Raw genomic sequence first — 12,837 nt, 5'->3', positions numbered from 1 at the left:
ATTCGACTAGAAGCGCCGCCACCACAGCTGCCTGGTCTACACAGGCACCGATTGAAGAGATCTGCAAGGCGGCCACCTGGACTTCTCTGTCTCCATTTGTCCGAAATTACAAACTGGACAGTTTTGCATCGGCGGAAGGGGCCTTTGGGAGGCGTGTTCTTCAGGGCATCCATACCAGCGGAGCGACCCTGATGGCTGAGCCTTCCCGCCCTAGTGACAGTTAGCTTGGGCATGTCCCTTCTTTGGACTCTCCAGAGCAGCGCCCTGGAAAATGACCATTGTCTTACCTGAAGGGTCCTTTTCAGGGCGCTGCAACGGAGAGTCCACCCCGCCCTGGGGTCTATTCTCCACTGGTGTTTGTGAAGTCACAGTGTTGTTTGTTGTTTCTGTTATTGTTGTTGGACTATTTTTGACTTGTTCCATATTAGACTTCCAGTTGAAGTTTCAGCGCACAACTGTTCCACGTCTTCATTGAATAAATCTGAGGAGAGTCGGCACCAGAGGCGTGGCTTAAAGTTTCAATTCAGTTCTGGGCAGATTGGCTGTGTTTAACCCTTCTTTGGACTCTCCGTTGCAGCGCCCTGAAAAGGACCCTTCAGGTAAGACAATGGTCATTCACACAAGTCATCATGCCTGGAACAGCTGTCAAAGGCATTTTATGACTGGCTATTTTATTTTGTTTTGTTTTGTTTATTATAATTTTACTGTATATACCTGCCATCTCATATAACAACTCTGAGTGGCTTAACAATAGGTTGTTCTAGAGATTATTATTAGTATTATTATTATTATTATTATTATTATTATTATTATTATTATTATTATTATTATTATTATTATTATTATTATTATTATTATTATTGGTCACAGTCAGCCAGAGGTTTAGACTGGGCTTTTATTATTTATTTATTTATACAGTACTACTAAAACTCCCATGTTGTTTATAATCTTCAGTTGACAAAACAGTACATGGGGTAACAATTTTTGAATGAACCTACCTCAAATGGGTTAATGTCCACTTCAGCTTCATTGATAAACTGACCAAGGGTGAGAAACGAAAGTGAGTGCGTTGGTTTTTCACATAAGAAATGTTTTGCAACTGGGTGGATTCCATAGGATGATAGAAGGCAGTCTAAGAATGCCATGACGTTAACATGGATATCACCATAGTTACACTTCAGGAAAAATGCTATTTGATATAAAAATGCAGCACTTGGCATTTAAATCAGCCAATAACTTCTTTTTAAACATTTCCTGTGAAGTAGAATTCATTTGTAATGCAATACCTAAAATATTTCACTTGGATGGAAGACAACAATACTTGGCACTTAGCTGTCTCTCCACTATTTGGCAACAAAAATGAGGCTTAATGTGAAAATAGTTTACACAAAATACAACTAATATAATCCCCGGTATAAAATTATGCTAATGTTATCCATGAATGTTATCCATAGAATTTAAGAAAAAAATGACAAAACTAAGTATTTTAGTTTTTAACTAGAGTGGCATCCTTCGTTAATATCCTAGTAACATTAAGTGAATAATAAATAATTTGTTGCTTTTCCTTTCTGCATTTTAATATTTTTTACAATACAACCTTTCTACTTCCGTGTCTGTTGCCCTTAGGCAAGGCCTGCAGTTTTACTAAGATTAACCAAGAGTATAAAAAGCATTAAAAGAATTCATCAAGGAATGGGAATGCTTTCAACAGCTCATGTTAATGACTTTGGAATGTTTTGCCATTTATATATTTATGTCCTGCTTTTATTATTTTTTATAAATAACTCATGCCACAAACACATCCAACAGACTATTCTCCCTGCAATGTTGTGCATGGGGAACAGACGAGGAGCCATGCTGATTCCAGCAATGCTGTTTATTTAAGATAAGAGCAGACTATAAACCAACATGTAGCTTCTGGCTGACAGCCCCTTTTATGGAAGCTATCACCCGTTAACCAATAACTTTAAAATACATCCCACACTTGCACGGCAGAAGTAAAAGCCTCTGCTTGTGTCTGCGTGGACGTAACATTCCCCACAACAAGAACCCTGTGAAGTGAGTTGAGCTGAGAGAGAGCGATTGACTCAAGATCATTCAGCTGGCTTCATGCCTAAGGCTAGAACTGGAATTCAGTCTCCTGGCTTCTACCTTGGCACCTTAAACACTAGATCAAACTGGACTAACAATTATTTATTAACAAACGGTCAAACATTTACTGACATTTCTCTTTGTTTTTGAGATGTAAGCCTCATGTGATAACCAAAGCTCTTCCACCTCCTCCTGGACACACATAACCAAATGTTATCTCACAATAAAGTAAAATGTAATAGTAAAAAAAATCTGAATTCAATTTTCCACCAAGGAAGTTATTTCAATTTGACAAAATTAGCTTTGATTCTAATGCAGACTTAATTTCCAAATTTATTTTTATTCTTTTTTTTTTTACTTTAAGATGAGAAATAAAAAAATGAAGGACCGATTCAATATTGTGTTGAAAGAGAAGGAGAATACTATCATATCCTTGTGTATGAAAACAGTTATTAACAAAGAAAAGCATATAATAATAAGTCATATTAGAAGAGTTGAAAATACTACCATTCACTTCATTGATGCCTATATCTCTAAGCATGAACAAAAGATACTGCTGGAAAATGCAGATCATGAACTATTGAAAAGATTTCCAAAACATACCTAATAAAAAATATCTTGTTAAATCTGCTGTTATCTTTCTAAAATCCAAAACTGTCATTCAGATGGAGTGTTCAAGAGGATATCTGAAGAACTTTAAAATACATCTGCTTGGAACAATTATCCTTGGTCATTTTAAATGTCATATTATTCACGGAATGACTGGAATGTAACACACAACCAAATTGGAGTGTGTACTTTATGGAGTAGAGAAACAAAAGTAAATAGTATTTGTAAAAGTAAATACTATTTGTGTCATGCTATGTAGTTTCATTATTAATATTTAAGTTGGTTTTACATAACAATAGAAAAAAGAAAAATTTAATTCTAATATTATTTTGTAAATAATATTTCAAAAGTTGATACAAATCTCGTTTGAGTTATAAGTATGAGTTATTTTATTAACATACTTGATGAATGAGTGTAAGGAATGAAAAAGAAGTAATGAAGTAACTACAATTTTAGCCACTTTGAGATATATAGATGTACCTTCTCTATAGGGACCGAGCTCCATTTGTCTTCACATCAGACATGGCTTATGTTATCAATGGTGGTGATAAACCCTCCAGTCGTTTCCATGATTTTGTGGATCTCTGCTGCCAAGCTTACAACCTGATCCGGAAGCATACTCATCTCTTCCTCAACCTTTTGGGACTGGTGAGAAAACATATTTCCCTCCCTATTGCTCATGCTCTTCAGAAACATTGCATCCGTCCAGTCAGCACATCGTAATTCCTGCTGAACCCTTCATGTCAGTTGATCATTCAGGATACCCTTTGGAGTTTTGCATATTCTCCCTTTTTCAAGCTTTGAGCAAAGATCAAGAGAGAAAATGCATAATCTTATCTCCAATGATTGTCCTGCCCAAAGATCTCATTTTTATTCCTGAAACCACAAAGACTAAGGACTTGCTTTATTATTTTTCTTTAGACTGTATTTGGCATTTTTATCCAGCTTCCCAAGCACCTGAATTATTCAAATATTGTTGTTCAGTGACGTGCAGGCAGGGGAGGCAGGGGAGGCAGAGCCTCACTGCTCTCATCGTGAAAAGAAAAAAAAATGTAAAAGGGAAAAGGCGAGTGCTGAGGTGAGGCTTTAAAAAGCCTCTAAAAAAGCCCCCTCTATTAGGAGGCAGGAGAACTGCATGCCTCCCCTACCTCGGGATTTTTTAGGCTTTTAACCCTCGCTTGTTAGTTGTGGAGAGGAAGGAAGGGAGGGAGGACGGGGGTGGCTTTTAGCGCTGATTTGTTTCCCTCTCTTTTCCCTCTCTCCCATTCTCTCCTTCCAGCTCTCTTTCATTTCTCTCTTTCTCCCTTTTCTCTTTCATCTCTTTCTTGCGCGTGCAAGCAAAATATCCCAGGATCACAGTGGGGACAGCAACTCCTTCCGCTGTGCTGCGGAAAAGAGCCACGCTGTGCAGGAGACTCCTCAGCGCTAGCCTCAGGTCAGCGCGAGCCGTGGTCCCCTTCATGTTGGCTCAGGAAGGAGGGGAATGGGACAGCGTGTTCAGGAGACTCCTCAGTGCTAGTCTCAGATCAGCGCGAGCCGCGGTCCAATTCCCCTCCTTCCTGAGCCAACATGAAGGGGACCATGGCTCGCGCTGACCTGAGGCTAGCGCTGAGGAGTCTCCTGCACACGCTGTCCCATTCCCCTCCTTCCTGAGACAACATGAAGGGGGCCGCGGCTCGCGCTGATCTGAGGCTCGCGCTGAGGAGTCTCCTGCACAGCGTGGCTCTTCTCCGCAGCGCAGCGGAAGGAGTTGCTGTCCCTGCCACCGTGATCCTGGGGTATTTTGTTTGCACGCTTGCAAAGATATCAAAGTTGTCACAGTCCTCCCTTCATGATGATCATTTGATGATGTCAGTGCCTCACCAGCCATAAACTTCACCGCACATCACTGTTGTTGTTCGATAAGTTAAAGGTACAAGATGTAAGCTGTTCCAAGTAAAGCTACCTTCTGCAATTGACTGGCGGTGATTTTGTCAATGCCGATGGTATTCAAATGGTGCTCCAGTTGTTCTGGGATTGCACCCAAGGCACCTATTACTATTGATACTATTTTTGCTTTCTTTTGTCACAGTCATTCTACCTCTATTAGCAGGTCTCTGTATTTTGTGATTTCTCTTGTTCTTTCTCTTCTCTTCTACTGTCTCCAGATTCTGCAGTGACCACTTTCCAGACTTTTTTGTCATTCATATCAGTGATTCTAAAGTCTGGAGCAGGTGCTTTTCTGTGAATTCTAAAGACCTTGAAGTCCTTAGCGTCTTCATTTTCTATTACTTTGTCTATTTTGTGATCCCATCACTATTCGCCTATGGGCAAATAGTAGTAACGATATTCACAAAATACCATTAGTAATAGTATTTCAGGAAATCAGGAGTAGATGTTCCATTTCTAAAACTGGGATTGCCACAATTCATATTTTCAACAGCTGCACCTCTTCATTTTCCAATGCTAATTTTGATTTCTTTTTGCATTCAGATGCTCTCTTGTGGGATTCCTGAACTCTCTGACCTTGAGGACCTAAAATATGTTTATGATGCACTTAGACCACAAGACTCTGAAGCAGATGCTACTACCTATTTTACCAGGTGAGAAGATATTAGTCTAAACTCAAAAAAGGAAGACATCAAACATCTGTATCCCAAAATCTTTTTCACCAACACTGTTCTGGGATCTTTATCAAAATCATGGAGTAGCACAGTCAACTTTGCATCACCATATAACTTAGAAATTCCATCCTTTGATACAGATTGATAGAGTCCAGCCTGGGCAGTGTAGCCACGAAGCTCAACTTCTTCATTCACAACCTGGCCCAGATGAAGTTCGCGACATCAGACTCCCGGCCAACATTGTCATTTGCCCCTCGTGTGCACACAATCAAGACGTCTAGCCGTATCGTTGACATTTTTCTCTGCCGACATGAAAGGGTCTTCAATCCCAGCAAAGGATATGTGAGTCCTTTTTATGGCCATTTTGTTAGAGGGCACTGTCACTGCGTTAATTGTTTGCTAGCCAAACTGAATAATTACTGCGCAGGTCATAGGTCCTTATCAGCAATGATTTACTGTGCATGCTTAACATGTTTATAATACATCACACATTCCAGAGACTTCTTTCCCTTTTTTTTGATCTTCTGCCAAAGAAGGTGGACGAGAATTGCTTTTGCCAAAATGTAACAATTAGATAGATTTGTTTTATTTCTATTTTCATTTTATTTTCATATTAAACGTTTGTTTTTAATTAGAACATGTTCTCGAGTTTTTTTATTTTCGCTTCTTGAAGATATGCTGTTTGGAAAAGCCGTCGATTCCAGACCTCATTAGCTCAGGGTGAAAATTACCCCTGACAATAATGGCACTACAGTAGAGACAATACTAGGGAAGCTGCTCTAGATAAGTGACGCTTAAAGCAAGGGATAGTTTATACCAAACACAGAAATAATGTGGAACCTGCAGTTGATCCATATGAACTTTCATCTTTGCCTTGCAGATTTATATTCTGAAGGTGAAACGAGAGCACCCTTCTGAGGTCACGTTCATTCAGCGCACATTTGAAGAGTTCCAGGAGCTGCACAACAAGCTACGCCTCATCTTCCCTTCTTCGCATCTCCCAAAGTCAGTCTCCATTTTGCTTATAACCTTCATTTTTCCTTGATGCTGTACTCGGCACACTCCTGCAATTCACCAGGGAAACTGATTGTGTACTTATTTACAACTCTCCATTTGCTTTCCTTAATGAAATGAGATTTTTCTATTAGGAAAGAATCGAAATTTGTGATTTGAAGTAATAAAAAAAAGGTAATCAGGTTCTTCGTCTGTACATTCACGGTGGGGCAATCAGTGGTTTTTCAGGAAGTGCATATCATCATTATTATTAACCCATGTTAATAGTACACAAGAGTGGGAAAAGCTGAAATGATTTCTGTTTAGGAAATGGATATAGTAGACGTGCTTATACATATCACCATATATACCCATTTTGACCTGTGTTAAAAATAACCTAAGCAAAGACATCAGCTTCGTAGAATATATAAAATGTGGCTGCATGCAGCATCTGAATTGCAGGCATGCGTTGAACACCCTGCCTTTTTGTCAAGCCAAGGAGAGTTTGATTCTTGCACGTTTATTAGGACAGTTACGTACTTCTTAATAGCATGCAGTGATGTTGCAAGCAATCCTAAATTGGTTCCTTTCTTTCCATAGCTCTTTTTCTGGGAAGCACCATTTCCTGAACGTTTTTACTCCTTCTGGCTGAATGTATGGAGAGAAATCAGAATTTGGCATTCTCACCTTCTTTTTTCTTTTTTTAACATGAAGCAATTCCTTCTATGTACAGGACTTTTAAAGAGCAACTGTGTCTTTGAACCCTTCTGCTTCAGAAATTTTCTTGATGGTTGGGCTCATTGCTTAAATGTCTCTTTCTCCCCCACCCAATCCAATTTCCCAGCTTCCCTAGCAGGTTTATAATTGGACGATCACGAGGAGAGGCAGCCGCTGAGAGGAGGAAAGAGGAATTGAATGGCTACATCTGGCATCTAATTCATGCAGCTCCGGAGGTTGCTGAGGTAACATGGATGAAGAGAGATCATACTAGCAAGACTAAGGAGAATTTGTAGGCAAAGGCTTCAATGTATAATAGTTCCACCTGAATTATTCTGCAGTTTGACCCCAGGATTCTTGTCTAGAGAATTTTGCTTGATTATTCTACTGAAAATTTAAATAGCTTTTCTCTTTATTGTCACTCCTGAAATTACTGTAGACTGCTAGTACTGAAGCATGTTGGGCCCTAGGATGCATCAAGATTATCTTGATGCTTGATATTCTGCTAAATTATTTGCATTGCAGAAGAGAAAGACAAGTCTGAAATCTCTTATCCTCATGCATGTGGTCCACATCTTTAGTGCTGTTAGCAGTGATGAATTGCTGGTGTATCGTCACTGCTACATTAATAATATTTGTGATCAGAAAAATGTCAAAAATGTCAGGTTACATAACTAAGCCGAATCTTAATTCTTGGCACTGTTGGAGTGGGTACAGAAATGAGCAACACATTATTTGCAGAATAAGTAGTGTATTGTCTCTAATGTTGAGGTTTTCTTGCAGTGTGACCTGGTATACACATTTTTCCACCCTCTTCCAAGGGACGAAATTGCTGCAGGCACCAATCCAGCACCAAAACCTGCAAGTAAATATCAGTATTATACAAGTGGTAAGAGTTATCTGCTTCAAAATATTCCATGCTTGGCTGGCAGCTGGTCCTGAGTGGAATAGATAAAATATTTTCATGCAGCCTATCTTGAAAGAAAGTCCTTCATGCATTCCATTGGAAGAAGAAAACAATATTGGTTATTTACTATTTCTTCTTAAGAACTTATTCAGGAGTGGTTATATATTCTTCAGGAGCTGAACTGTATTTATAATGATCAACAAGAGGCAACACACAAGCAATTTTATTTGGAACTAATCAGATGTACATAGCCAAATATCTATTTATGGGGTTTAAACCTTTTCCTGGGAATTGCATTCATGGATCTTTGTTTGTTTAGACAACTATGTACAAGTCATAATCTTTAAGAGCTGTCCTAGTCCTGGTATTCAGCAGTATTACAGGAAGGGATATATTATGTCCTGATATGTAGAGTCTATATTTAGAATGTTATATACAATATAGCTTCATTTTCTAAGCTCTAAACACTTAACAACATTTAACAACAGTCATTGGGTTCACAATTTCTGTTGCTAAGCTTTGGAAAGCTAAGCAGTTATAAAGTGCAATGTCATGTAACTTCTTCGAAATGAAAATTACAACACTCTGGTTGCTGTTGTTAAGCAATCTTACAGTCATTAAGCACATGATGTGGTCACCATTTATGACCTCCTATTGGCTTCCTCATTGACCGTGCTTATAGGAAGCTGCTAAAAAAAGTTGCAAATTCACATGATCATGGGAAGCTGTGATGTCATAATTGCAAGCCAGGTGCCTAGCACCTGGATCACAGTCATGTAAATGCAGGGATGTTGCAACTGATTTAAGACAATGACCTGTTTTACGTACTCATTCAGACATAAGTCTGAACAGTTGCTAAATGATTGGTCCTTAAGTAAGGACCACCTTATATTCTATGAAGTGTTTTTACTAACATTGTCCATCAGACGGCAGTGCACAACCCATTTCACTGTGTTTGGAACTCACCTGATACACATACGGTAACAATAGCTTTTTATGGGCTTTAATCCTATGATAATGATGTTATCCATTCAAGTTGTGCCTGACTCTTGGTGATTCTACAGGCCAGGTCTCTCCATATCTTCCGATCTTGCACTAGTTCTTTGTCAATCCTATAGAGGAGGGGATGTCCAACTCCTAGGCCATGGACCCATGGCTGTGCTAGTAAGCAAAGATTCATCTGCATAGGCACAGGAGCTAAGTAGCACATGAAACCATGTGTCATCGTTGTCCCCTGTACATGGGGAAGAATTGGAGGCAGCTGTTATAGAGAACCCTTTAGACTTTTAACAAGCAACGTTTCTTACATTGACTCAAGCAATTCAAATGAGAACTCATGCATCAGTTAAAATGGGGCAAAATGTATAGGATATTAAGTTACATTGATTTTGTATTAAGATTATTTATATTTTAGATTTTTAAAAGGGATTTTTAAATGTATGACAAATATTTTTTAGAAAAAGTACAAATATTTCTGCTCTTTGTAGCTGCCCCTATCTCTGATACTAAGCAAAATATAATTTTATTTCATATTCCTTTTTCTTAGATGCTGTATGGTCCCAACCAGTTGGAAAAGTTGGTGGAGAGGTGAAATTATCAATCTCCTATAAGAACAACAAGCTCTTTATAATGGTGATGCATATCCGTGGCCTCGTAAGTGCTTAACATTAGCTATTCTAATGGTGTCTTCTAACCAATTTTCTGCATATTTATACAGCCCAAATAACTGATTCATCTAATTGACTTAATTTCTCTCTTTTAGCAGCCTATTCAGGATGGCAGTGATCCTGATCCTTATGTTAAGACTTATCTTCTGCCGGATCCTCAGAAAACCACCAAGAGGAAAACCAAAGTTGCTCGAAAAACTTGCAATCCAACTTATAATGAAATGGTATTTGCTTGTTCACCTTGTATAAATGAAGTAGCCCTTGTAGATTCAGAAATCCCAAGTACAGGCAGAGTTGGAGCAGATAAAGTGACTCATTCTGAAAGCATTGTAGAATCTGAAAAGAAATGAATTTACTTTTTGAGCTCACTGCTTGTCTGATTCTGGAGATTTAACATTTAAAGAGTGGATTCAATTCCAAAATCTTTGCTGAAATTGTCAATTTGCTTAAGCCAGAATATAGACTATTCATTCTGGTGATAATTGTATGAAATAAGCTCATACTACAGTGTAGCTTACACAACTACAACCAACAAAACTTCTAATTAACATGGCATAGGTTTTGTACAGAGAATTACAATCTGATGCTTTGCCTCTAGCTTCTAATACTTGCAAAACTGAGATGCCTATCCATCAACAGTAGCCAGAACTGTATGTGATTCAGCAGGCATTAAAATATCATCTTATCCATTAATATGTTGCCAATTGAAATTATATTATTCTATTTGCACGTATTGAAGAATTATAAAGTAGATTTGTTGTGCATTTCAAGGATTGTAAAATGGATGAATGAAACAATAAATCAGAGAAATAACCTGGTAATAAAATGCACGCATTTCATAAACAATCTAAAGTAGTGGCATCCCTAGGTAATGTAAGGAAATAAATATCTGAAATCCAACAGCCAATCTCAGAGATGATGCTCAGTTAGCAAGACCAATTTGATTTACTAGGAAGCAGGGTATTGTGATTTTAGGCATTGTGATTGTCTAGTTATTGAGCTATACTAACCATATTATTCTAGCAAATGTAGTGAAATCTCTAGTAGGAAGTGATCAAAGGAAATTGACTTCAAAAAACACACTTCTGTCTAATAAAAATTCTTTTTATTATTTCAGAATAAATTTTATTTTAAATAGTATATTAAAATATACTTTGCCTTACAGTTACTTTTTCATCACTGTAGTAACTGCAAACAGTTGCTAAACGAGGCACTTGATAAATGATTAGAAAGTTAGATGTGAGAAGTCTAATGTTCTGCAACTTTTGGTATCTTCCAGCTTGTCTATGATGGAATTCCTAAAGGAGATCTGCACCAGCGGGAACTGCATCTGAGTGTCCTGAGCGAAGAGGGCTTTTGGGAGAACATCCTCCTTGGCGAGGCTATAATCAGACTACGAGATTTAGATCTGACACAGGAGAAGATGGGTTGGTTTGAACTGGGCTCTAGGAGCCATGGGATCATGTGAGAAGCAGGAAGGCAGCCTTAGCTTCTTTGGAACTACTTTGGCCCATGGAAGTCGCTGGGAACTAGTGCATGTTCCAGGAGTTGTATCCTGGTATAAAATTCGAAGGATTTCATTTTCTGCAAACAAGAAGATGGACATTTTGTTTCTGTGCAAATGAAGAGTTAATTTCCTGTGGAGAGTGAACATGTTGGGGTTAAGTCATGATAGAAAATCCTATGACTTGAAATGGCTGCTGTAGACTTTTATCTTTGAATACATTTACCTTGTGTCAAGGGAGCAATGACTTAACTGAGGGGGAGGGTTTAAATATTAAAGGCTTCCCCCTCCCCTTTGAGATATTTTTAATTTTTTTTAAAACAATTTGAGGCCCGATGTGAATTGTAGGATGGAATCTAGATGGAGAGGAATTTTGCAGAGTAATGAATGTTATAAATTAAGTTCTTATTGGACTTTCATAAGGTATTTTTTATTTTAAAGGAACATTTGCATAAGTATGTGTGATGGGTTGGGAGATATGTGGATTCAGTATGAATGGAAGATTTAAACCCTTATATCTGGGACAGGAGCTAGTGTGCTCCATCACAAGCCATCATGGAGACATTGCTTCCAAAGGAGAGCAGTAGTACTTGCACAAGCGTAGAACTTGCATTTTTGATTTCTTATGATATAGAATCTATAAAGCATGCTCTCCTGGATAAACATCTGGACTTATTTGGAGAAGGCAGAAGGCAACTCTGTTGTTGACTGCAACCATGCAGAAACAAAGGTCTTGACCTTAATGTGACTAAAAGCAATGTCTTATTTTTCAATCTTAGCTTTTCTAAATTGTCTCTTACATATATGGTGTTCTAGTCAGTCTCAAGAGATTGGATGGGAAAATTTGTGCTAAGTCTTAGAAGCAAAGTGTTTTTCATTTACCCAAGCTAGGGAGTCATTGATTTCCTCTTTTCATAATCACCAGTGTCAAAGAACTGATTTTTTACATTAGCCAAGGATCCGTTTACCCATCAATTTGTAAAGCATGGTCATTTATTTCCAGGCTACTTACCGTAATTGAAATAAATAACATATTAACGAGTCTTTAAAACTTTTATTCATGACAGGCTTTTCCTCCAAGATGGCAAGTGAGAGGCAAAGTGGCTGGAACTTCTGAAATATTTGTGTTTATGATGTTATTGTAACAATTCTTTAAAGCTGTTGGCAGTGACAAATTGCATTGTTGCCCTTTCTCCGAGAAGTAAAACTTTATAGAAATGATGTGGGGTTCGGGAAATTACCAACTATGAAAACTTTTTTGTCTTAAGCATAGATAATTGCTGTTGGTTTTTTATTGTTATTAATATTTTTAAAAGAGACAAAGTTTTTCCATGTCACAAGAACTTCTACACCACTTCCTTGCCTCAATGCCCACCATCTTCTAGCTCTTGCTGAACTGTTTACAGCGGGAATCCCCCCCCCCCCCAAATGGCATGTTTCTCAGGATATGAAAATGTGAACTCGTTTTTTTTAAAGTAGTTATTCATACCGAGTTCTATTTTGGGGAAAAAGCAAACTTGTGGGAGAAATCATTTTTGTTATCCTTTGAGCTGAAGGCTTCTTTTTACTTTGTGTAATGATGTAACTGGATTTCAAAGAGACAACTATATGAGTGAATTTGGGGCATGGCCTTTGATTATATCTTCCATTCTATAGGAAATGAGATAAAGGTGGCATCTTATGAATACCTGTGTCTTTCTACGTTGTAAAATGGTGACATTGGAAATAAATAAAGGAATTGGAATG

General features: G+C 38.1%; 1 protein-coding gene across 2 annotated transcripts in view; it reads left to right on the top strand.

Annotated features, from left to right (window-relative positions):
* Window positions 1-12,837, top strand: part of PIK3C2B (phosphatidylinositol-4-phosphate 3-kinase catalytic subunit type 2 beta) — a 124,813-nt gene extending 111,976 nt beyond the window's left edge. For both annotated transcript variants that reach the window (XM_081947805.1, XM_081947806.1), the window contains 9 exons: window positions 3,192-3,348; window positions 5,173-5,282; window positions 5,444-5,645; window positions 6,184-6,308; window positions 7,141-7,258; window positions 7,797-7,878; window positions 9,467-9,573; window positions 9,683-9,811; window positions 10,867-12,837. In XM_081947805.1, coding sequence (XP_081803931.1) covers window positions 3,192-3,348; window positions 5,173-5,282; window positions 5,444-5,645; window positions 6,184-6,308; window positions 7,141-7,258; window positions 7,797-7,878; window positions 9,467-9,573; window positions 9,683-9,811; window positions 10,867-11,055 — 1,219 coding nt within the window. In that variant the 3' untranslated portion in view covers window positions 11,056-12,837. The remainder of the gene's footprint in view (window positions 1-3,191; window positions 3,349-5,172; window positions 5,283-5,443; window positions 5,646-6,183; window positions 6,309-7,140; window positions 7,259-7,796; window positions 7,879-9,466; window positions 9,574-9,682; window positions 9,812-10,866) is intronic.

This window comes from Natrix helvetica (genome assembly GCF_964273705.1).
Source record: "Natrix helvetica genome assembly, chromosome: 3".
Classification (NCBI taxonomy): domain Eukaryota; kingdom Metazoa; phylum Chordata; class Lepidosauria; order Squamata; family Natricidae; genus Natrix; species Natrix helvetica.
Note: the sequence above shows the minus strand (reverse complement) of the source record. Positions and strands in the feature narration are given on the sequence as shown.